The sequence below is a fragment of the Symsagittifera roscoffensis genome, chromosome 4 (genome assembly GCF_963678635.1).
Source record: "Symsagittifera roscoffensis chromosome 4, txSymRosc1.1, whole genome shotgun sequence".
In the NCBI taxonomy this organism is placed as follows: domain Eukaryota; kingdom Metazoa; phylum Xenacoelomorpha; order Acoela; family Convolutidae; genus Symsagittifera; species Symsagittifera roscoffensis.
The window spans coordinates 65,388,557-65,413,346 of record NC_087065.1 but is presented as its reverse complement, the minus strand read 5'-3'; the positions used below and the strand labels follow the sequence as shown (position 1 = coordinate 65,413,346).

Sequence of the window (24,790 nt, the reverse complement as noted above, 5' to 3'; positions counted from 1 at the left end):
GAGAGGTTGACTAGACCACCTAGGGGCAGAATTTTGTCCGGGGAGTCGGGTTCAAAGCGACCGATGGACAGAGTTTTGTCCGGGGAGTCGAGAAACGTCTCAAACAACTTGGAATATGATGTTGGAGAATCAGTCGACTCAAGTGTTGACTCGGGACCTCAGTCCGGGGACAGCACGTCTGAAACAACTTCCAATTCTGATATGTCAGAGATTGCGATCCACTCCTTATTGGTAGACTGGAAGCAGCGTGGGCTGGACCGAGAAATACATCAGGATCCAGACAGGGACAGATACACCTCAGATGAAGAGGGCACTGTGGTAGACAATGCCGCAGACGAGCTCGAACTGATAGCAGTTTCAAAACGCCCAACCAGATTGCTGCCACATGGTACGGTCGTCCGTACCAATCTGGAACCATCTGTGCAAGAAGCGACGCCTTTGAAAAAGATATGGTGTGTCAAGTTGATGGACGATGCTCATGCTCCGGAGATAATGAGTGGGCAAATGAACGTGGTGAAGACGTATTTGAAAGCCAGGTACAGGCTGTCAGATCTCCTGAGGGCTCAACGAAATGATAGAATGACGAGCAGTCTGAAAAGATGGATCGAGAATGGAGCACCTGACAAGGGAGACTTGGAAGAAGACAGCTACAAAATCCTGAAGCAGTTTTACCTGAAGAGGAAAGACTTGTTGTACCTGAATAAGGACGGAATCGTGGCCTGTAAGCGCAAGGAAGAGGACAAGGTCCTTTATAAATACAATTCAATCGTGTTACCACAGTTGTACCAGACCGAATTGCTCTTTCGCTCACATGATCAGATGGGACATCAAGGTGTGGACAAAGTGTATAACAGGATACAAAAACGATTCGAATGGCCGGGATTGAAGAAGGCTTGTGAGAAATGGATAGCCGCATGCCTGTCTTGTCAACAGGCAAAGGATCCCAGGAAACTGAGGTTCCCTCTACAGTCGATAGAATCGTCAAGTTTCAACGAAGTGGTGCAAATTGATCATCAGAAAATCTGCATGACAGCAACGGGCTATAATCAGGTGCTGGTAATGATCGACCATTTTACGAAGTATGCGGAGGCAGCACCCTGCATGACAGCATCGGCAGAAGAAACGTGCGATCATTTGATAAACGTGTGGATAGCAAGGCATGGCTGCCCCATCACGTTCCAATCTGACAATGGCAAAGCATTCGTAGGTGATCTCACGAAAGAGTTAATGAAAAGGTCGCAGGTAGCGCAGGCCCACTCGACCACTTATCACCCGCAAACGAATGGCCTAGTCGAGAGGCAGAATCGCACACTGGTATCCATGTTGAGAGTCTACTGCTCACGCTACATGGATGACTGGGACAAGCACTTACCGCAAGTGATGGGTGCTTACAACAGCACGGAGCATTCCACCACGGGAATAAGTCCACATATGATGCTGACGGGTCATGAAAAAGCACTCCCGTTGACGTTCTTCTACCCTGAATATGAAGGGAAGAGGACAGCACCGCAAACGCACGTGCGGGACGTTATCAGAAGACAACAGGACCTCAATGACTTATGCAGGAGGAATACGCAACAGGCGCAGATTAGACAAAAAAGGAGGTTTGATAAGAGGACAGCCGATGCAAAAGCCTATTCAGTTGGCGATTACGTCTGGGTGTTCCAGGAAGTGGTTCCACCAAAAGGAACCAAGAAACTATTAAAGAAATGGCGTGGTCCGTTTCAGATAACAGAGGTGCATCAAGGGGGTCGTTTCTATCGGCTGAGCACAGGAAGAGCGGCTCATTACGAGAATATAAAACCACACAACGCCTCGTCCGAGGATTGGTGCATCCCAGCGGACATGCAAGAGGGAGACTATTTAATAGTGGATCCTGCTTGTGAAGTGAATGAAAGGGGTACTCGCGACAAGAACGACGGGAATGAGGTGGTGGACGATTGCGATCTACCACTGGATCTCGAGTTGACGGAGCGAGTAGAGGTGGACGATGAAACTCTACCCTATGCCGAAGAAGACTGGGATTGCCCGGAACAAACCGAAATTGACAAAGGAATACAGCCTGACTTTCCGCTCACTATGGAGACACGCCAAAGTAAGAGAGGAAGAAACCAGAAGAAATACAATCCGTATGGCGAGGACTTCGTTGTAGACCGGATAGTAGTGAGTGATGTCATAGACTCGCTGGTGGGGCTGGACGAAGTAGCGATGCTAGAAGAAATCGACCTTGTGGACGATATGAATCAAGATTGGATCGACGATCGATCAGAACCGGAAGTGGAGTTCGAACCAGAGGCGGAACAGACTCATGAGCAAGAACTAACAAACTTGCGCGTACTCGAATGGCTCCATGATCTGCCGACAGATCCAAAAGAGACGATCCTGACGATTCAGGACGTCGATAGGGACGGCGTCAAATACATCAGTCATGATAATACCGAGTCCAACTGGGTCGCCCCAGATGGTCCTCTACGTGTTCCACAATCCAACCTCGGTCTCCTAGACTTTGGGCGATCGACGGGGACGTCGATGGATATTTTTGTCCGGGGAGTGGGGGTAGGACTCACCCACACCGAAAATCTCATGATAAAAAAATTGAAATCGGCAAGGGAAACCGGAGAACTAGAGACAGAGGGCGAGAATGCTAAGAAACCACCTTTTGGACGAATCTTTGAATCGTATTTTGATCTACCGAACCATTATTCGAACAATATCGTTATAACGGACAGCGGTTTCATACTCACGGAACGCACGTGCGCCATAGCGATAACGGCGGACGTAAGCTTCAAAACAGCACTAGCGGCCGACTTTAAAAGAGAGTACAAGAATATCGAGTTTTTGTGGAAACAGAGGCCGGGTGTAGGAGGAATGATAGCGTTGCCTCCTGTTGCATCACAGATACCAGGGAAATATTTGTGTTTTTTGGTTACGAAAGCCACTGATAGGCAACACGTGAATCCGGAGAGCTTGGTATTGGCCTTGACTCGACTTAGGGATTTCCTGGTTGAGAGAGGTGTGACCTCTCTCTCATTGCCAGTTTATGATCCCAATAGAGGGAAGCTACACCCGAGAGAGTTGTACGCTCTTGTGCATGTGATATTTTTAGAGACTGACATAGAGGTTTACTTACATAAAAAATACTATCTGAGTATATGCTAAGAATTGCGCTCGGCGATAAGTGGTTTTTATTAATTATTCGATAGGAATTACAGTCAAGTTTTAGATTAGGTTAGGTCTTAGGTACAGTATTAGGGATTGGGTTTTTATGTGATAGTATAGGTGTGTGATGTTTATGTGTTTATGTTATGTTATTGTTATGATATGCTTTGTGTTAGTGTCATAAAAGACCTGGGGCACCCCAGGTCATCAAGGTGACAGCGCACATTCGTGCTACTCTGACAAAAGTGAAGGTGGACGATCCACCTTGGTGCTAAAATTTTAAATCAGAATTGAAAAGAGAATTTCAATGGAGAGTTTTAGAGAATTGATTGATGTTGCATCTTAAAATGATGGTTCTAAGTTGCGACCTGTCTTTTAGATCTTGATTGATCGAAAATTGTTTACTGACACTGAATCAGAAGAAACAGAAAGAGATTACACGAAGAATCAACACGAAAAGAAATGGGAGATACTAACGAACTCATGGAATTCCTCTCAGCGAGTCTAGGAGCGACTCTAGACGAGATCTATCAGCGGCTGATCGATTGTGACTTTACACGAGAAGACCCGGGGTTGGCGATGTTTGTGGTCGCACTCCTCAATGCACTGGGAAGAGAGGGTCGAGGGAATCGCCCTACGGAAGTCGTGTTGATGTTGGCCTTCGGTGAGTCCGGGACCGCCGAGAGAGGCCGAAACCGATTGATGAGATGGAGGCGCGGAGAAATGTCTGGCCACGACCTGGCTCGTGAGCCGGGACTAGGTGAGCAAAGGGACCACCGGCTAGGTGAGATGCCCTTACCCGCCCAACCTGCGCAGCCACTAATTGGAGCGAAGAGACAGCGTGATGGGCCAGGCCCGTCACACTCGGTCGACTCTCCAACAGCTGCTCCTCCCCTGAAGAGAGTGAGAGTGAGCGAGATAGAGATCCAGACGTCGGAAACGATCGAGACACTGGAGAAGAAGGAGAGGGATCAGAGTGAGCTGTGTGCCAAACTTCAGGAGTACAGGACCATAGCTCGGGAGAGAGACGAATGGAAAAAGAAATTCGAAGATCTGCAGGTGGCCTACAAGGAGGATGAGTTAAAGCACCTGAAGGAGCTGTATATGGCGAAGGTGAGCCAAGCGTCACCGGAAATCCTGGCGAGCATCAGACCCTCGGAGGGATCTAACGACACACGCCCCAGGACAACAGCACAGGAGCTGTGCGCATCGAGAGGACCAGAGGTTCTGGATTTGCGTGCATCAAGGGGGCCCGAGGCTCCTCAGCAGACGCGACCGTCTGCTTCGAATCAAAGGTTCACGATACCAGACCCTTCGGACACCTATCTAGCTCCTCAATTCCAGGAATCATTTAACCAAGTGGCCAGAGCCGCAATGGATGAAATCAACAGAGGCACTGAGCGGACACTGGCTAGGATCGTTCCTTCCCAGCGTCGTGATCATTCATCAGATGGCTCTGAGCGAGCAACCCGCACGATAGCGTGCTCTGCGCCTGGTGGAGTCTTTGAGAAGCCTCGCGTGGTAGATATCAGGAAAAATCTGATGACACGTCATCAGTTCACGCAAGTGCCAGCCGAGCATCCTCGAGCCTGCTTGAATGACATGAGCTGGAACCCTGCCACGAGCGACCAAGTGATTCCCCCAGGGAGTCGCCATTTGATCATTGGAGACAGTCTGGTGAGAGATCTGAATGAGATCTTCGTCTATGGTCAGACTACCACTCTGTCCTTTGGAGGAGCCTCAGTGGCTCAAGTTATCAAAATGATGGAGTTTCAGGGCGAGGATCATCTGGATACATTAATAATAATGCTGGGGACTAATGACGTCTCGAGAGCCCCCGTAACTCCAGAGAACAAGTGGGAGCCTCTGTTGGTGTGTCTAGTGAACGAATTGAAAGAAAAGTATAGACCCAGGCTCGTGATCCTGTGTACGATACCACCAAATCCTTTGGTGGGCACTATAGCTGCAGATTTCATGAATGGCAACGTGACGCGGTGGAATGAAATGACCCGCAGTCTGGTGAGGAACAATCCTGGCGAGTTGCGACTCCTGGATCTTGAAAATATGCTACGCATGACTGATCACATCGAGCTCACCAGAGATGGAGTGCACTTCAATAGCCAACGAGGAAGGCATTGGATTAACGATGTGTTTCAGACGCAGTTGAGAGAAGTGGAGCAAGAGTTGAGGGCGACCGGTTCTTTGGCTCGGACCAATCTGACCGGAGGGAGTAGAATAAGGGCAACCGTGCCCGAATCCCTCGCCAACCGCCTAGGGCCCTTGGCAACGGAGACGGTTGGAGCCGTAACCGTCGCTCCGAGCTCAAACGTGAGAGACAGGCTGGGGACTGCCCCTCCTCCCAGGCCGCAATCGATTGGAAGCCGACTCGGCAGATCGGTGGAACAAAGTAATAGAAACAACTCCCAGACCGCGTCTAGGAGGAATGATTCGCCTGCCACGACAAATCCTGCTTCGACGGCAGGACCGTCGACAAGTACCGTGCCAGCGGAGGGAATTGAATCTGGCAGCAGGTTGCTTTGGAATAGATCAGATCCTAGCCATTGGGGTCAGTATAAGACGGACATGTCGGCGAAGTTGAATATGAATACCCTGACGTGTCGGGAAGATGTGATGAGAATGACTGGCGGTGAAAGTCCCACAGTGTCGCGACTTTATCGGATACCGGGCGTGGATTGGCTGCTAGCAGAGCAGGAGAAATTCAGCTCCTCGACCTCACTCCGACATGCGGACTTGGATGGATTGCCTCATGACAATACCTTTGGACCTCTAAACACCCGGTCGCTCACCGACGTTCGAGATAGGGCCCGGGAAAGGACACCACCTGTGCGCAAAGGCAAGTTCCAGACGGAGAACAAGCCCAACAACAAACATCACAAGATGTTTAGACAATTCGCTAAACCACCCGGTCAGACGCCGGGCGAGTATTCAAGGGATTACCCCCGAACCACAACAGTGGTTGGAGACGATAAGAGATATGGGAACCTGAAGGCCCCAATAGGCGATGGCCTTTTTGCAGCTTATGATCCCTTGGACATGAAGGCTGCCAAGTATCTGGTTGTAGCCGGCTCCGATTATCTCTATACACCCCGTTCTCTATTCTGGCCCGATGTGATTTTCTTAACGGCGCCTAAGCTGGACTGGGGACAGGCGATAGGCATGATGATAAGTGTACGGAGAGGGGTCAGCATGGAGCCGCAGGTGATAGTGGTTGCAGGCTCGAATGATCATCTACAAAGCAGAGGCTTATTGTCACGTCTGACGGATGGATCGATCCCGAGTAACGAAGTTATAGGGGAAGCGATAATGACACTGCTCTCGGCGATGGCCGAGGTAGAGGCAGCAGCAAGACAACGGTTCACCATGAATGTGGTGAAGGTGATCTTCGTATTGTCACCAGGCTACGCTGCGTTGCCTGAACCCCTTCAATTTGTATACACGATGGTCACGACGATAGCAGAGGGGATATATAACGTGATAATTCCTGCCCCAAACAGAGTGGTGGACCTGGACAATTATTATCCGTCCCGATCTGAGCTTCCCGCTGTTTGGTCTGACATCTCGAATGCCATACAGGGACTCAGAGATTGTAGCACAACTCGGTTGGTGCTAGATGAAGTTCTGGGGTTGGAGCTGTCCAACTTCGCAAGATTATTGAAGCTAAGACCAGGGGTAGGTGACGATCATCTGTTAGTACAACAGGTGGCTGATGATCTCTGGTTCAGGCAGATGGATCATAAAGAGAATGAGCAGGGAAGGATGATCAGGAAGAACATGACGTCAGCAGAGGAGGACCTCATGGCAATGGCTTTGCGTACGAAGCCACACAACAACATATGGTTGTATCTGTCACCGAGGCTGTGCACCTTGGGTGAAGACGCGTTTGAGTATGCGCCGGCAATAATTAAAGAGATACACGCGTATTTGAAGAGTCTACTTGATGCCCGGGAGTTGGCTGGAGGCAAGATGTTGAAGCTGATGCAAGACGTGAATACGATGTCGCTGGACAAGTTCCAAGCGGACGTGCTGGCCACGAAAGCACAGTACGAACGATCGGATGCTATCTTGGGCGGAATGGGAGTGGGATGGACGCCATCTTTCCTATCGACGTGCTATCCGAGGGCATCTAGGAACCTGATCGCAAGTTTTGTCAAAGACATCAGGAAGTTGTCGATTGGCCTGGTGCTAGCCTTATACGTGACATTTGGTCATGAAAACTTTGTGAAAGGACCGGCAAACCTCTTTACCCAAGCGTTGGCCGATTTGAGGTTGGATGGACTCTTGACCCTGATTGGCATGACCTATGGTCGACTGGGAGACTTGCTTGTGCTATTGCGTTACCCTGAACAACTGCAGGGACCCAGTCGTGAGTTCAATGCACTGTTGGAAACCGCCTCGCTCAAGAAGATGAAAGACTGGAGGACTCTCCTACTTCAAAACCTCCTGCAACAGAACAGAAGCGTAACAGGAGAGGACAAAGTGGCGACGAACGCAAGCGAATGTAAACAGTATTGTGGCATGCCCTTACTAACAGACTTAGCTGTCATGATGCGGATTGATCCGTTGGCTCTGGTCCACGGACTGAGGGAATTCGTCACAGTGGTGTATGGACCGGTAATGTCCTTTGCGTTCCCGGATGTGCAAGTTAAAGCGTACAGGAATTCAGTGTTGTACGTCAACCTGGTCTCAGTAGTGGATTGTTCCGTGCTGAATTGGGTAGAGCAGAGTGAACTGAGAAAGCTGGCTAGCGATGATAGGCTGTTCGGAAGAACAGCAGAGCCAGGTTGGGTGTTGATGGATTTCAACAACCACTTCAAATGCCGAATGGGTCGTGAGGATCTGTCCCACATCCAGATCAACCCAAAACTCTGGAATCTGAGACCAGTGGTGAAAGATACAGGAGAGGCTGTGGTAGTACCTCAATTGCCGGGAGCCTATGCCCATGCAAAAGAGAATCAAAAAACATGGCTTCCTGGGTCCAGGCCGCTGCCGGACCAATGCCATCGATATCCACCGATAAGGAGGATGTTGTTGGGAGTCACATCTCCCATCATTGCCCCTCGTATCGGAGCAGCTCGTGACGCGGAGAAGAGAATGCTGAAGTGGAGTGGAGGGATGGAGCCGCGCTTCATCAGCTGGAACGTCGCTGCCGCGCATACGTTCGACTTCTCATTCCCCGATGCCTGGAGCAGGAAGAAGATCAAAGCACTACCCTCCAGGAGACCAGAGGTCTCGGCTGAAACGTGGAACGAAGTGTATTCTTCCGCGGATGACTTATCGAGACTGAAGTGGTCAGGAGAAGCGAAGGTGGTGATGCAGGAAGTGGCAAGAGAGAGCAGAGGAGGCTCATATATAACGATAGAAGACCTGGCCCCACACGGCGAGGAGTTGGTAGAGTTCCTGGTCGATGAAGAATTGTTTTATCATGCAGGAGACATGGCCGTACCGGCTCGGCCGGATTCGGGCGCAGACGCACGACAAGGACCCTCGGGACCTAGGCCGAAACCTGATGCGGACGACGATGAATTGATGGATCAGGACGATAACGATGAAGGGACCGGAAGCAAGACGGAGAAATCGGGAGAGACCGATCTAGGAGCGTTAGAAAGGGACTTGCTAGAGTACCGGTTCAGTGAAGATGACGATGGGGAAGTCGATGGGAGTTTATTGTTAATGGCACCATCGTCCTTCATGTCTCCTACAAAGGAGGCGTCGGCCGATCTATCTCCGATAGACCCAATAAGCCAGGCTAGAGAGTGCCGAAGCAGGGATCCGCAGAAACTGCTTTATGAGTCACCAAGGAGGAGGAAAATCGAAGAGTCAATGAAGATATCGTTCCTCAGCACATTGCCAGAAGAAGAATGGGAAAGATATCAGATGGAGTTGGAAGGCAAGACAGGAGCAATCTGGAGCCGAGTAAACTTCATGGAGAAATCTTGGGACGTGATAAGGCGATATGGGACACAGTCCATAATGAAGGTGGGGTTGAACCAACCCATTATGCGTGAGGTCCTGGAGAAAATAGTGAGCTCCATGGAGTCGGATGTTCTGACCGAGTCAGTAACAGAAGACAGTGCCGATGATCAGAATGTTGCAAAGAAATTACCTGTCAGACGAGCCAGGAAAGGGCTGAAGCGACTAAAAGGGAAGACAGGAAGTCGAGCCATGAACCCGAGAGTGGTGAAGTCAAGAGCCAACGCAGTGGTGACCTCTTTAACGAGCGCAGGTCGTTCAGGCGAGAGCGGGCAGGGAGATAGTACAACGCTGACAGGGGGAGAAAAAGAGAATCTGATACCCCCTATGCTCTTGGCAGGTCTGACCGTAACCGCCACAAGGTCGAAGAAGACGGCGCGAACCCTGGCAGACACTAAGTTAGAAATGGAAGTAATCAGTCAATGTGGATCTGGAGGACTTGAAGATTACAGGCCCTCGCGAATCAACATGGCCAAGTTGAAACTGGAAGGACAACTCGACGTGGTCGAGTACAGTCGAATAACTGTGCCGGAGTCGGTCCACATGGGAGATCCGGCAGGGGGTTATGTGGAAATGTTGAAAGCGAGGAACTCCGCGAGAGGGCACCTGATGGCTTGGAGCGAGAAGCGAGCCATGCAAGAATATTTGAAGGGGCTTACGGAGAACTCTAACTTCAATCGAAAAGAGTATGGGACAGTAATGTCATCAGAAGCGAACGAAATTGGATTGGAAAAATTGCTAGAGATTTCTTGGAGGGCGGCCCTCCAGAAATACTTCGATGAGACGATGAATGCACCTGCGACTGTAGCAGCATACCTGGCTCATCCTTGCGTGAGAACTGATCTGCAAGTGCGACTGGCTTGGTGCTTGATGGGCATCAAAAAGGCGGAGTATGAAGCCAGTAATGACTCGAAATCACGAGAACAGGAGCTAGAATTGATGGAAGCTCTGCGAGCATTGATCTCGAAAGACGATTCAGCGATAGCATGGGCTAAGCGGAAGGATGCCCTTTGCTTTGTCAGGTTCGTGGTGGATCGCATCCCCACTCCTGTGTTGGGAGAATGTATAAAGATCATTCGGCAAAAGGGAGTTGATTGCGAAAGGAACTTCCTTAGGGCACTCCTAGAACTGTATCAGGACATACCATTGACCGTGCCAGACAAGGAGTCGAATGATATGGAAAGCTATCGCAAGTTGGAAGAAGTGAGAAGATACTCCAACAAAGAATTGAAAGTGAGTCGAGACTTGATTGAAGCGGTCAGAGGACAAAAAGAGTTTGCAACACTAGGGAGACTGAAGTCGTTCCAATACGTGTCTGGCATACCAGGGATGGCGTATAATCCCTTCGTGAACGAGGAAGCCAGGGAAGCATACTTCGATTACGAGCAAGTCACAGTGCTCAACTTCTGGGTTGAACGAATTAAGGAAATCGGAATGCTGATGGTGGAACAACCCAAGCTGGGAATTATTTTGGAAGAACGAGTAGTCGAACCCTCGATTCCCGAGCTAAAAGGGCAAGTGAGTTTTGATTGTGGTTCTTGGGACGGTCCCTTGAAAACCAGTCTAGTAGTGATGTGGGAACTCATGAAGCCTTCCTGGTGTCCCCATCCTAACGCAGGCTTAATCTGGGACATGACCGCGGATGTCATGTTGGAAAGGGATGATGATGCGAGTTTACATGATCTGGCCATGATACATCACCTGCTGAGCATGAGATTGACGAAGAAGAAGAGCAACCCGTCCACGGAGCTGTCCGAGGAAGGTACATCGAGTAATTGGTTGAAGCAAGGCACATGCTTGGCTCAACACAGTGGGATGGAAGGACATGTTTGTAACATGGGACACTGCCTGATTACGCTGAGCGAGCAGCATCGACAACTGGCACGATTGTATGGAAGATTAAGCATGTCAGATAAGAGTGCCATGGAATTGGTCGCAGACTGCCATGGGGTGACGGACGTAAACCTGATCACAGCCTTGGGATTTTGTAGCATGACGAGTTCGATAGAATCGCTCGAGCGCTTGGAGCGTGCCCATGAGCTAGTGACGTCCCTCAGCGTGGAGATATTCCCTGGAGCATTACAGACAGAACAAAAGATTGGAGGCTGGCGAGAAGCCCTAGAGAATGAAATGAATCTGAAGGATAGTGAAGCCTATCACAGACCTACTGGTTCAAAATACATGGTGGGTTCAAGCTCCGCGCCATACTGTAATAGCAAGTATCCTACGCACATGGTGGTGATGGATGCGAGGACGCAACAGGTGTTGGTTGACCAACTTTTCTCTGTGCCAAAGTGCGTGAGGTTGGCCAGAATGTCAGAAAGGTCATATGACTTGTTGGCAAAGATCTTTCGGGCAGTCCCGAAGAGATCCGAAGGCGAGTTGCAAGACGTTGTGGGTGAAGAGTTCATGATACTGAACGAAGGCAACGTGAGTGAGTTCCAGAAGCAGAAAGCGAGTGGAGCGTTACCCACTGAATTCCCCACCATAGAAGAGAAAGACGATCTACATAGAATCCTGATGGAAGTGGAACCGTTGCTGGGAGCCTCAGGGTATCGGACCCGAAGGAACATAGTGAGAACCCATGGGGAGTATCCTTGCCACTGCTTAGCGCAGACGTTGTGGTACCCCAAACGCGGGAATCTGATCCTAATATGGGACGTGGAGGAGTTGTACTCCACGGGGTTGCCCGATCAGAATCAACCAGTGTCAATCGTGGTGGTTAGTGCCATGCTAGCAGTGAGATGGTTGGAGGCTTATGCGGACACGAATGAGCAGGAGACGGCCGTGCCGACTCCTGAACAGCTGAGCAACGTGAAAATGAGTAGTGAATTGGATCTTTTCAGAACCACCTGCAAGGTTCTGAGAATACCTAAAGCCATTGAAAGAATATGGTCAAGGCAAAGATTGATGCCTTGGTTCCGTGCAGTGATGACATCTTGGATGTATGAACGCGCGAAGCGTCACATGTCAAGGAACACGGAAGCCTATCAATCTTTCCAGCTAGACATAGGACCAGGAGCCTATAAGAGAGCTTTGCTGACGCACAGAAACGCGGTCACCACGGCGGTGAAGCGAGTAGCTGGAGCGCCTTGTGTTACTGAAAATGAAAAGAAAGAGGTCTTAAGAGCTGACCTAGAACGAAACGTGAGCCTATGTCTTCACAGCAGCTTTTGCAGGAACCGGGAGCAGAAGGTGAATGTGGACTTGCTACCTTGTTGCAAACCGAGGCTGTTGGAACAGGAGGGTTGGGGCACGGCCCGCAACTCTCTGGACATGTTAGAGAAAGTTCTGGAAGACAGTGACGCTGAACATCAGGATGGAGAAATGATGGAATGAAGATGACGGAGGAAGAGAAAAGAAGGAGAAAAAACTTGATTGTCTTTGTGTGTAAAAACTTGAACAAATCAACCAAGTTTTGATTATTGAACTTGTTAAACTTTTTGTTTTGATTTAGTTTGGTCAGACCAAACTTTGAAAATGTTGCAATTGTTAAAATTGTTGAAATTGTTGATTTTAGTTATTACTATCTATGTATGTATATAAGGAGCATAGGTGAGTATATTTACCTATTTATTCCCGACTGAAGTTTTTAACCTGTGTAAGACACAACTTCACTGTGTGGCGACATGGTAAGTTTGAGTAAACTCGCTCGAGAAGGGTGGGTAACTCAATAACTTTCCTAGCCACAGAGTTTCTTAGTTTTAATATTGAAAGGACCACATAAATGACTAATTATACTTGGTGAGTGAAGTTAAGTTAATTTTAACGGGTGCGTGGCCGTGCCACGTCCCACTTTTTAATCAGAAGCGAAAAGAAGTTTTATGGCGAGATGACATAAGTAGTCAGAAAAGAAATTTTATCTAGGACACTCCTCATGGTGCAAATTTTGTGAAAATGTTGAAAGGCAGTGAGATGTAGTACGATGCCATTTGTGAACACTTAGTGAGTTGAGGTGGAGTAGATAAATTTCATTTTCTTATGCGATTTGTAAGATTGGTTACAGAAAACTGGATACCTACTTGACGATAACCCGGTGTTGTGCGATCAATAGGGACATTGATGGAGACTTGTCCGGGGAGTATGTGCCATTCTGCCGGATGACACAGCACAACCTTCCCGCGACATAAAAAAGAGTGACGAAAGGCCTTATGAACAGAAAAGTGTTGCGACGGAGGGTCAGAATGTTCTGGAATTTTTAATTTTAAAATTTCGATTTGAAGGAGAACATTTCTGAGAAATAGAGAAAAGACGGCCATTTTGAATAAAATAGAAAAAATCAGAACAACGATAGAAATTGTGACGAGCAGTTGTGTCAGAGACAAGAGAATTACGGAGCCTCTTATCGTGGCAATAACACACGATAAGGACCTTAGTGACGAATATTTGTGGAGACGGAGACTTCAGTGGGGAGAAGAGAAATACCACGGAACCCTCCCGGGACACGAAATATAGGAGATAAGAGTGTTATCTCAAGAAAATCACGGGAGCGGAGGCTTGGTCCCCCAGAGACTGTTATATGTGAAGGGACTGGGTAAACTAACTATAACAGCTGCTGGAATGTCCTAGATATTAATTAAACACCGATATTATTTGATATTTCAGAGCATGAGTAGATAGAAAAAGGAAAGGGTCAATCCATCTCCAATGGATTTAATATAAAACTGTCACACAAAAACATATAAAAATAGGTTGTTCGAGCCGTGTTTTTAATGACAATCACGTAGTCTGAGGATCCGAGACTCAGCTATGTGGTTGTGTTCGCATGCAAACGAAAGCTGATCAAAAGTCGTTTGACTGATGGCCTAAAAATAGTAACTTTTTACTTTGCCCTAGACAGACCAGAAAATCAACTGGCAAGGTCGAGACGGTGAAAAACGAGTGGAATTAAGGTAACTGACGCCTGCCAGTCGTCAATAGGTACTTTTTCTACGCTCCGTCGCTGTGTGATATTTGGGCGAATGTTACATCCTTCGAATAGTTTGCTGTCTTCCTCTTCGTCAATGGTGGTCACGAGTGTGGTGCGGGGTCTTCCTCGAAATTTCTTCAATTCTTTTTGATTGAAATAATGGATCATAGACCGCCAGCAGGGTGTTGTCTCTGGTAGACGTAACATGTGGCCGAGGGCAATCCAGCGTCTTCTGGTTACTACGAGTGATACTTGGGATGAGTCGCACCGTTTGTATAGTTGTTTTTTGGATATCTTGTATGGGTACTTGATCTATAGTACTTTTTGTAATTGTTGGCGACGAAAGGCGTCGATTAGTTTTCGTTCTGTCTTGCTCAGAACCCAGGTTTCGCAGTTGTAGAGCAGTATCGGTTTCACCAGGCAATTATGCAGTCGCAATCGTCTTCTCAGTTTGATTTCGTCGCTGCGCCAGACTAGTTGTAGTTTTGCTAGAGCTGTTGGGGCTAGCGTTTTCCTACGTTTCGGGTCTTCAGAATCTCCCAAATACGAGCGGAGCCTCTTCGTTTTCCTCCACCTCTCTTCTGATCTATTTCCTCGTTTGATCACTGTGATATCGGTCTTGCGGCCTTGTACGGGTTTGCTTTGAGTCGATGCGTCTGCAAGATGGTAGTGACGTTCTCTTGAATCCAAGTTGAGTCGTTTTCTTCTTCCGTTGTAAAGTCGGTATCGTCTGCGTAAATCGTTTCGTCTGGTTTCGGGGTTGAGCAATCGTGGTCTAATTGTGCCGGTGGTTTCGCTTCATCTCGATCCTGTCTCACATCTTTAAGGGCATTTTAAAGTACAAATTAAAGTTGATTCCGCTGATTCCGTCTCCATGGGGGGATCCAATGTTGGTAGGGAATGTTTCGTGGTTCTGACAGATCTCAGCCTTAATCTCCAGGTTAGTTTCTGTCAAAAGTTTCGTTAGTAGTCGAAATTCGTCTCGTGGAATGACCTTGTGATATGTATTGATTAGCTGTTTTCTGTCGATTGTGTCAATAGCAGCTGACGTATTGATTCCTGTCAAATACAATTCCACCTGGGAATTCTGAGATTTCGCGACCAGCCACTTCAATCTCCAGGCTACGTCCATTTTCCCTCTGCCCTGTCGGCTTGAACTCTGGGAGTCGGAGATGTCTTGTTCAGTGGCCGAGCGGATTCGGTTCATTGTGATCAAGGACAGCAATTTGCGGATTATTGGAAGCAGTATAACTGTTCGGAGGTTCTTGATGATTCTCTTCCTTTTTCCGGGTTTCTGGAGGGGAGCCAGGATTCCGTGTCCAAGCTTCAGATCGGCGTGCTGCTCAAATGCACCGTTCTGTGTGCTGGTCACGCGTGCTACTAGGATATCTGGTCCGCGTTTGAGCAGTTTTGCGCTGACCCCGTCTTCCGTTCTTTATTTTCTTCAGCGCAGATCTTACTTCATATTCGGTTATTTGCTTATATAACGGTTCATGTGACCTGTCACTTTCAAATTCGTCGATATCCTGCTTGAAGAATTGTTGTTGGAAATGATTTTTGATGCACTCTTATCTCTCCTCCGGTGATGTTATCGGGTGATTGTTGCCATCCTTCATCATCGGGTTTTGCCGCTTCCCTCATAGGAAGAATTTCACAGATTTAAACATCTTCGCATTGTCTGGTGTGCTTTCGATTTCAGTCAAAACCAAGTCGAGGCTGTCCTGTTTTGTTTTCTTCACTTTGGCCTGAATTTCGGTGAGGATCTGACTTCTTTCGCTTCTGAGCCTTCTAATCGTGTCCTCGTCTGTAGCCTCCTTGATTTTCAGTCGAGGGTCTTTTTGCTTCTGCGACAAGGAATGGATCTCTGGGTTATGATCTTTTCTCGTTATGTTCTCTTCCAAGGTTGATGTTGCGGCTTGGAGAATGTCTTTGCGCAAAGCTTCCCAGGTCGTGTTGCGTTCTGATTTTCTTGTTCGTGCCTCCAGTTCGGTTTGGTATTGTTCTCTCGTGTTCTTCTCGGACACCAAGCGATTGATGTTAAGTGGTGGCTGAATTCGCTCGGTTTTTGGCCTGTACAACTTGTACTTTCGTATATTGAACCTTGCTATTACCAGACTGTGACCAGAGTCTGATTTTTTTCCACTGTAGCTTCCTGCATTCGTCAGATTTCGTTTCATATATATGAAGCAGGCTATGCAGTCAATCTGATCGAACAATGTTATTAGTTTTCCATTAACGAACCTTCTCGATTCCCACGTCGTGATGTGACTGGCGCGATGTTGAAAGCCGGTTTTCGCTATGAAGAGTTGGTTCGTCTCGCAGAATTCTAGAAGAGCTGTGCTGCTGTTGCTTGTCCGTCCCCTGGAGTACCGTCCGATGCATGTGTATCTCGTCGGGCGTCCAACTTTGGCGTGGAAGTCTCCAGCAAGGTACAGGAGGTTGTGTTTCTTGTTCTCACCAACCAATTTGTTCAGTGTATGGTAAATTTCTTCCAACTCATCTAGGCTGTGCTGTAATATGCCTGTTGGGGGGGGGGGGACATAAATATTGGTCACGGTTAGGAGATGTTTCGGTTTCTGAGTTGTTAGTTTCAGTTTCGTATCGGTGACGTGTTCGCACCTGTATCGTTCACGTTTTCGCAGTTTCATCGTCAGTTCTCCGGTTTTCTCGATTTCGTATTCATCTTCTAATCGAGCTTGGAGAACAGATATCCAGCCGGACACTTTCCAATAGCTGTGGACGCTGTTGGCGATCTTCGGCGACACAAGGAATCCGTTTCCGCAGTGTTTTTTGGACGTTTCCAGGGTTATAAATCTGAAATTATTGTCTCGTTCCTATTGGATCCTTGTTTCCTGAACGCAGCAAATATCGATTTTGTACTTTATCGCGTCGTCCACTAGATGATTCTGTTTCACCTCGTTGCTCAAATCGCGTACGTTGAAAGTGCCGATATCTCATTACTGGAGACTTTTTGAATATTTCTATTCGCGTGTATCGTCACTCACACAACGATGTATTGTTGTGGTAAACTTATTAAATAGATTGTTCAAATTAACCGCTTGTGTGTTTTCACATCATATGCGCGCTCGGCTTCCTTCTTCTGATTATCTTACCAAACCTCGGCGGCCCAGTCGTAGGTGAGTGAAGCTTGCCTGGCGTATCTAGACACAAGAAGGAGTGAGCAGTTGGAACTACCCTTGAACAACACCAAAGGTTGTACCGTTCTACCTATCACTTTTTCGTTTAATTTTTTTTTAACTCTCAGACTTAAATTAAATTCATTGCCCAACCATCCCCCATCTTTCCACGTAGGAGCTTCTCTGCTGCTCTCGCTCCCTGAATTTCAAGCGGATGCCCCAATTCCAGGCGAGGCGCACTCCTGAGTTTTCACAGAAGCTTGTAATTGGCACATCAATGACAAAATATATCAAACTTGCTCTAGTAAAATGTACAATTCACTCTTACCGCGGCGCCACATACCAATATCTGTACGAAACAGTTTTACAATACGGACCAAAGCGCTTTAATAGGGTAATCATCTTTATTGGGTTTATTGATAATAAGCTGCATCCACAAGAAGTTGAGATAAAGTGGAAAAATTTAATCAATCTAATTACAAAGAAATTTCAGCGCAAAACCCTAATCATCCAAAAACGTTCCAAAGCTCCAATAATAATGATGTTAATGGCAAATGTTATATTCATAACCATATGCTGTTTAACCTAAATAATAAATTTGTTCATCAACACACTCAATTATTGTTTCGCCCAATCTTATTTTAAATCTAACCTCTCAAATATTCAGCCGAGACGGCATCCACTTCACGTTCTTCGCTAATTAACGGTTTACAATTTTTTTTCTTGCTTATAATATTTCTAAATTCTCTTGATAATCTGAAGTTACCGTTCCTCCTTATATAATTTCTGATCATAGCTAAAAACCACCTACGCGGCAGGTGAACAACATGCGCAGCCTACATGCATGTCATATGGAGCGGCTTTAACCGAACCAGCGACCACGAAGACAATTTTAGCTTTAGTTGCATTCGCTGCACCTCCCTGACTACAGACAACACTACAACTGACGCCCAAGTCCCTCCAACTCAACCTCAACAACATGCTTTGACCAACAATCAAAACCCTCCAGTTGTAAACAGCAATAAACACGTAACAGCCACACCCAACCCTTGGTCAAATCCCAGACTTGAGCTAAAAGATAAAATAAGAACAATCCACAGCCAAGTAGAGCACTGGAAACCAGTCTTCATAATCCTCGCAAAAAACAAACTTGGGTTTAAGTTTGAAGAAACACTAAATAGAACCCTCAATTCGTTAGTTGAAACACAAAAAAAACACATACACAGCAATGATTTTCCCTCATCTCATGCTATGCAAAACTAAGTCGGAGAGTGATGTTTCGATTTCTTAAAATATAGCAAGAAGTCTTAAACAATGGCATTAGGGCGAACTGGACAAACATTTTAACGAAAGGAAAGCGCTGCAAATGGGCATGGTGAAGAGTAAGAAAAAGAAAGTAGAAACTGAAGCACGGCATTTTAATAAATCATTGAGCACCGGAAAAAAATCGAGTGCTATTGCTAAATTAATTGATACCTCCAAGAATTTCTCTCACTCGAGGAAACCGTCACAGGTCAAACTGTTGAGCAAATCATCATTGAGAAACACCCTCCCGCGGAGATAATAAGCAACAACCATATAACATCATGCTCCGAAGATACAAACCCTTTCCACTTGCACGCAAACTAACCCAATGGTCAACAGCCAGTTGAAAAATCAAAGATACCGTTCCTCCTTATATAATGGTGTGCAGAAAATATCGACAGAAATAGTAAGTCTTGAGCTGCTCGAACTATACAATGCCTGTCACCTAATTCCATGAAAACCCAGGAGTTAAGCGAATTGGCATTGGCGAATTGGCATTGGCGAATTCATCTGCAGAACAATAAGTTGAACGATCACAAAGTATTTAAAAGCGAAATTGTGGCACTCGGATCGAATCACTATGCCTTGACCAAAATAAGGCACCGAATATGCAATTCATACGCTTATGAAGCAATACCTGAAAACAGATTCCGATGCAATAATACCGAAGCGGAAAATGCATTTAACTCACTAAACCGGAACCTGGCTTTGAAAAACGTTTCAAATATTCGCTTCTATAATACCCTCTATACAGAACTCATACTCTGATCCATCCAAACTCTTCGTAAAAAAAGTTATCCTATCTAGAGAAAGAATCCCACAAGAAGACCCATTAGCAATGGCGATGTACGGGCTAGCCACATTACCTTTAACAAAATTAGTCAACGCTAACAGCTTAATTCAGAAATGGTATGCAGACGATGGGAGCGCAGTCGGAAAACTGAAAAGTCTGCGAACAGTTCTTGACAATATTATCAAATACGGAAAGTATTTTTGGATATCATGTAAAGGCATCGAATTGCCAGCTCATTGTAAAAGATGAAAGATACAATGAAATGCTTAAGGTACTCAAAAATACCGAAATTGAAAAAAAGAAAAGAACCAGAGCACTTGGTTCTGTCATAAGATCCGAGCTGAATGTAATATTTTCTTAGAAACTCAATAAAAAGAACATAACAAAACACTGAAAAAACATTGCAAGATCGCGAAAACAACACCACAAAACGTGTACTCCTGTTACAACAAAGTGTACAAAAACAATTATCATTTTAAGCTAGAACTACCCCCAATACCACAAAAAACATACAGGCCTGTGAGATGTTACTGCAGGAAAATATCATTCCAAATTTATTTGGTAAAGATCATTTTAGCCATGAACTTAGAGACATCACTAATTTGCCACTGAAAATGGGTGGTCTAAATATCAAGCTTCTTACTGACCATGAGAATTTTTAGAATGTTCAATTAAAAGTTCGTCAGTCTTAGACACATACGACCCATTAACAGCAGTATCTGAGCAAAAAAATTCTATACAAAAATTAAACACTTAACATTGAAAGAACAAACCAAAAGAGCTCTAACCTTTTGAACAACTTGAGCGACAGTGAAAAAATATGCACTTGGGCTAGCCTCCGAACAAGGAGCCTCAAACTGGTTAAACGCACTGCCAATTAGCAGATATAATTTCAACCTAAGTAAATCCGAATTCTGGGATGGAATTTTTCTCAAATATGGGTGGGAACCAACCAACATTCCACTCACATGTGCATGTGGTCAATTTTTTGATCTTTCCCTCGCCATTCACTGTGCAAAGAGTGAATACACCCACATGAAGCATGACGAAATCAGAGATACCTTTGCCAACCTCATGAGCGAGGTTTGCTATAAGGTTGAAATCGAGCCGAAACTTCAGTCGTTGCAAGGCGAGAGCTTTGTTAAAAATTCAACCACAACTGATGCAGACGCTCGACTAGATGTAAAAGCAAACGGATTTTAGGGAGCAAGGTTTAGCCGAACCTTCTTTGATGTCAAAATCTTCAACCCGCGGGCAAAAACTTCACGAATACCACTGAAATACGCCTAAAAGTACCACGAATCACTAAAAAGTGAAAGCTCTTACTCATGCTGTAGACAACTAAAGTCATTAATTGAGGTAAAGTTTCTGAAGCATTCTGTTTTTATTAGTGCACAATTATTGAAGGTGTTCGTTGTCTTACTTTTCGGCGAGTCAGAACTCGAGATAAAAAAAATTCTGGGAAGTAGTATATGTCGGGGCAAATTGTCCGGGGGGGGGGGGGGGGGGTGAGGACCCCCATGTATTAACATAGGCTATAGAGTATCCGGTCCTCACATTATGTATTAACATAGGCTATAGATTTCCCAATGTATTAAGATAGGGAATAAGTTTCCTAATTACCAGGTTTCAGAGGGTAAGATTCAGATGTTAAGTTTTTTCGGCGCCCGAATTTCCCATCTATACCGTATAGATTTCCCTATGTATGACAAAGTCAATGAAGGGAAATAAAAAATCATTAGGAAAAAGGTTTCCCAAGGTATTAAGATAGGGAATAGAGTATCAGGTCACCAACCTATGTATTAAGATAGGGAATAGATTTTCTATGTATTAAGATAGGGAATAGGTTTCCTATTAATTAAGATGGTAAGGTTTGAGATGGTAGTTTTCAGAAAAAATTTTGGCGCCCGATCTTTCCATGTTTTAAGATAGAGTTTAGATTTCCCATGTATTAGGATAGTGTATAGATATCTCTATGTATAAGGTTTACAAATGCATTGTATTAAAATAGGGAATAGGTTTCAGTGTGATGGTAAGAGAACGGTAAGAAAAACGGCGTTTTTCTGGATTTTGTGTGGAAATGTCTAGTTTTTTCGCAAAAATCTCTGCACGCGTTATGTAGTGCTTGCGTTTTACGTGTAGATTGTGTAATGAAGGTATTATGTTTTTTGGTTCATGGTAAGTCAATGGTAAGATGGGCAAGTATTTGGATTTTTTATCAAAAAATTGAATTTTTTTCAAACAAGTATAAAAATTGAATTTTTGAAACAGTAATCAATCTAGCTGAAACTATGCTGCAACCTACTGAAAGTAAAAAAATGTCAAAGTTTTGGAAAAAATTGCAAATATCTCAAGGTTTTGGCAACTTTTTTGTTGCTTCTGATCTAATTTCAAGAAATATGGATATGTTTAGAGTTTAAAGTTGAGCTCAAATTGTTTTTCAATTGGCATCATGTTGAGACACTGATACAAAACTTTGAATAGAAATATGGATTTTTTCACAATTTTCTCTCAACATATTGAAATACAATAAAATTTACGCTAATTTTAGCTGAAAAGTGGATTACATAATGCTGTGAACATATAAAATTCATATTAGTTAAATCAATATTAATACTTCCAATTTCTCGGGAAAATAAGATAATTAATCGTAATTTTCGAGAAAGTAAAAATTAACCAAATCTATCCAAAATTTTCCGTTTTTAACCTTTCATTTGTGTAACTAACTGAATTTTTGTTCAATTCAAGGAGAATTTACCTAAGAATCTCAATTCAGTTGAACAAAAAGAGCAATATTCATTGAAACTTCTAGATCAAACTCCATGATCTAGCTCCTCCTCAGTTTTTTCTCAAAAAATAACCCAAACTTGTACAAAAGTTGCAACTTCTGAGACGTTTTCAACATTGTTGATGATATTAAGTTTCAGATCATTGAAAAAAATTGAATATTTTCCTGCTAAAATTGACTAAAAAAGGGGTATATTTCTCTTAACAGTAAATTAGATTGTATGATACTCAACAAAATTTTCTTCAAAACCGATTATTATCTCTCTGTTGCTTCTACAACACAACAAAATTTTCATGGTTTTTTTCGTAGAAATTTTCGATATCTTAAGCTTATTCTTGCTTTCTGCTTTTTGCATGTTTCCGCTCTTGAACTCACTTTGCATGTTATCAATTTCTTTTCCGATTTGCAGAAAAAAAGCGAAGAAAACCATAATTCTTAGTAAATCAATCCCCAGTATCTGCTACCCACTACTTTATGATAACTTTTACAAGCCTAATGCAAGGAAAACTTTAATTCGGTTACTACGCAAAACCTCTCAATTAGTCGATATTTTATAAATAATAGATTTTTCATAGTATTTCAACAAATACTTAAGCACTCATTAGCCTATGTGATTCACTTTTACTACAATTTTATCGCAACAAAATCTCCACAAGCTTGCAACCAATGGAGTTTTTAGTAGATTAAAGATTTTCGAATCGGTTTCCATTGAAAGTTTCACGACAATTGGAACTCGATTGTTGCTGGTTTTATCATCAATCAGAACCTTTGAATAAAAAAAGAAATGACAGAACAAGAATAATGATAAAAAACTGTGCAATTTTTACTGGAAGTTTTTCAAGGTTAGTGTATAGACTTTTGAGATTCAGAAAAAATAGTTTTTCAAAGGTTTTTCTCCTATGTATTTATTAAAAATGTATTAATTTTACCTTATTTCGGAGTGTGTTTAGAGAGTGTTGAGCACATAATTTAACATTATGTTGACAATGCTTCTTCTTGATATGATTAGTAAGTTCCTCGCTGCTATATGTATAAAAGTTACAATTGGAGCACATTAAAACGTAACAGTGCTTCCGATGTCTTGACGCATTTTTACGTGCGTATTCTCTACCACATTTAAGACATGCAACTCTTTCGTTTCTATTCACTGACGGCATCTCAATAAAAAGAGAAAGAAAAAACGGGAGATTAAGAATGTTCCAAATTTTTAGAAAAAAAAAGTTGAATTGCCTCAAAAAATGAATAAAAGTGAATAAAAACAGCAAATTTCCCAACCAATTGTTTTTAACTTGCAAGAAAATCAGAATAGAAATGCTTTTTAGCCTAGCTGAAATAAAAATCATCCAATCTAAAAATAGAGTTTTCAAAAGTTTTGCTATCAACCAATCAGAATCGAGCTTCAATGGTCATGGAATTTTCAATAAATTTAAAGTCAACCAATCAAAAATGAGTTCTACTTCTCATAGATTTTTCAACAATTTTGATATCAAACAATCAGAACTGAATATGTTTTTGGTAACACTGTTTGTTGGAAATCATCCAACCAGAATCCAGCATTTTTTAAAAGTGATCTTTTTATCATTCTTTAAAAACTTCAATAATTATTTGAAAAATATCTATCAAAAAACATTTGAACTTCCTCGAATCATTCTACAAGAAAAAAAATTCCACCTAATTTTCTCATTGATGAAATAGATATTGACTTTTACTTTTTTCACAATTTTTTGGACGTTTATGTTGTCCGAAAAAAAGTTCTCCGACTAAGTAAAGGTCTGTTTAGGGAAACCTAGTCAATCAAAAAGTATAATTTTCGTCAACCTTTTGCGTATTAAAGCTTCAAACTTACGGCTGAATTACACCTCACAAGGAAAGAATTTTTGTTTATTCTCGAGATATTGAATTTAAGGAAAAAATTGTATGATAATATATCAAAATCTCTTATTATCCCCTACCCAATAACCAAATTTGTAAAAACTCCCCAGCAAAGTTCTATATTTCTTCATTTCTTTAAGGATTTTCAAAGTTCAAATTCCTGTTCGATTCGGTTGGGAATCAGGTTTCCACAGATTTGCTTTGAAAAATTCAACAAATTTGAGTTATCCTCTCATATCTATTCAAAAATCAACAATTTCTAATTGAGTAAATACAAAAAATTCAATTAACTTCATGAAAAAAGTTTTAGAAATGCTACTTGTTTGCTATTCTTTTGTTACTTAAATCAGCAAAATTTCTTATTTTTACTGCAAACAACTTTTGGTCATTTGTTTTTGCAACTGCTTTTGAGTATATTTTTACTTATTTGGAACATTTAAGTCCTTAAAAGGGTCTTCTGATTGGATGTGACAACTAGAACAAAAATGAACATTTTTGTGATTGGAAGCGACAATGCCCAAAATGGAGCTTTGTTTCCGGTTGTACACAATTTTTATCCAAAAATGTCATAAAAGGAACAACCTCGTCCAGCTCTGCATTCTATAGAGAACCTCGAGAGCTCTCGACAGCTCTTTGGTTGAATATTTTCTGTGAAAAAAAATTGTTGTTTGGTATTAACTTTGTTCTTTGTAATTATTTATTTTCTTCAATTTCAATTTAATTATGAGAATAAATGAGAGGTTCAGGGTAAATTACTGAAAACAATTAGAACTTAATTTAGTGCTCCGAACTCGCACACATGTTGGGAAACTTGATTAATCTTTGCACACATATTA

General features: G+C 43.9%; 4 protein-coding genes across 4 annotated transcripts in view; 1 reads left to right on the top strand and 3 right to left on the bottom strand.

The window, feature by feature from the left end:
- LOC134843757 (exportin-T-like) overlaps positions 1-24,790 on the bottom strand; it is a 551,312-nt gene that overhangs the window by 327,542 nt on the left and 198,980 nt on the right. The window lies entirely within an intron of this gene.
- LOC134844992 (uncharacterized) lies at positions 14,662-15,266 on the bottom strand. The gene is made up of 2 exons (XM_063861821.1): positions 14,978-15,266; positions 14,662-14,879 (listed from the first exon to the last, which is right to left on the bottom strand). Exons 1-2 carry the CDS (start codon positions 15,264-15,266, stop codon positions 14,662-14,664), a joined length of 507 nt encoding a protein of 168 aa, XP_063717891.1.
- LOC134844991 (craniofacial development protein 2-like) lies at positions 15,697-16,707 on the bottom strand. Its single transcript, XM_063861820.1, has one exon. The coding sequence runs from the start codon at positions 16,705-16,707 to the stop codon at positions 15,697-15,699; it is 1,011 nt and encodes a 336-aa protein (XP_063717890.1).
- Positions 17,085-24,790, top strand: part of LOC134843758 (ubiquitin carboxyl-terminal hydrolase 5-like) — a 62,799-nt gene continuing 55,093 nt past the window's right edge. The window contains exon 1 of the mRNA XM_063860021.1: positions 17,085-17,104. The gene's annotated coding sequence lies outside the window, so the exon portion shown is untranslated. The remainder of the gene's footprint in view (positions 17,105-24,790) is intronic.

Coding starts and splice junctions, on each gene's coding strand:
- LOC134844991 (XM_063861820.1), bottom strand. CDS start 16,707: ATGAAACTGCGAAAACGTGAACGATACAGGTGCGAACACGTCACCGAT.
- LOC134844992 (XM_063861821.1), bottom strand. CDS start 15,266: ATGAACCGAATCCGCTCGGCCACTGAACAAGACATCTCCGACTCCCAG. Junction 14,880..14,977: donor GGAGATTAAGGCTGAGATCT/GTCAGAACCACG, acceptor ATGCCCTTAAAG/ATGTGAGACAGGATCGAGAT.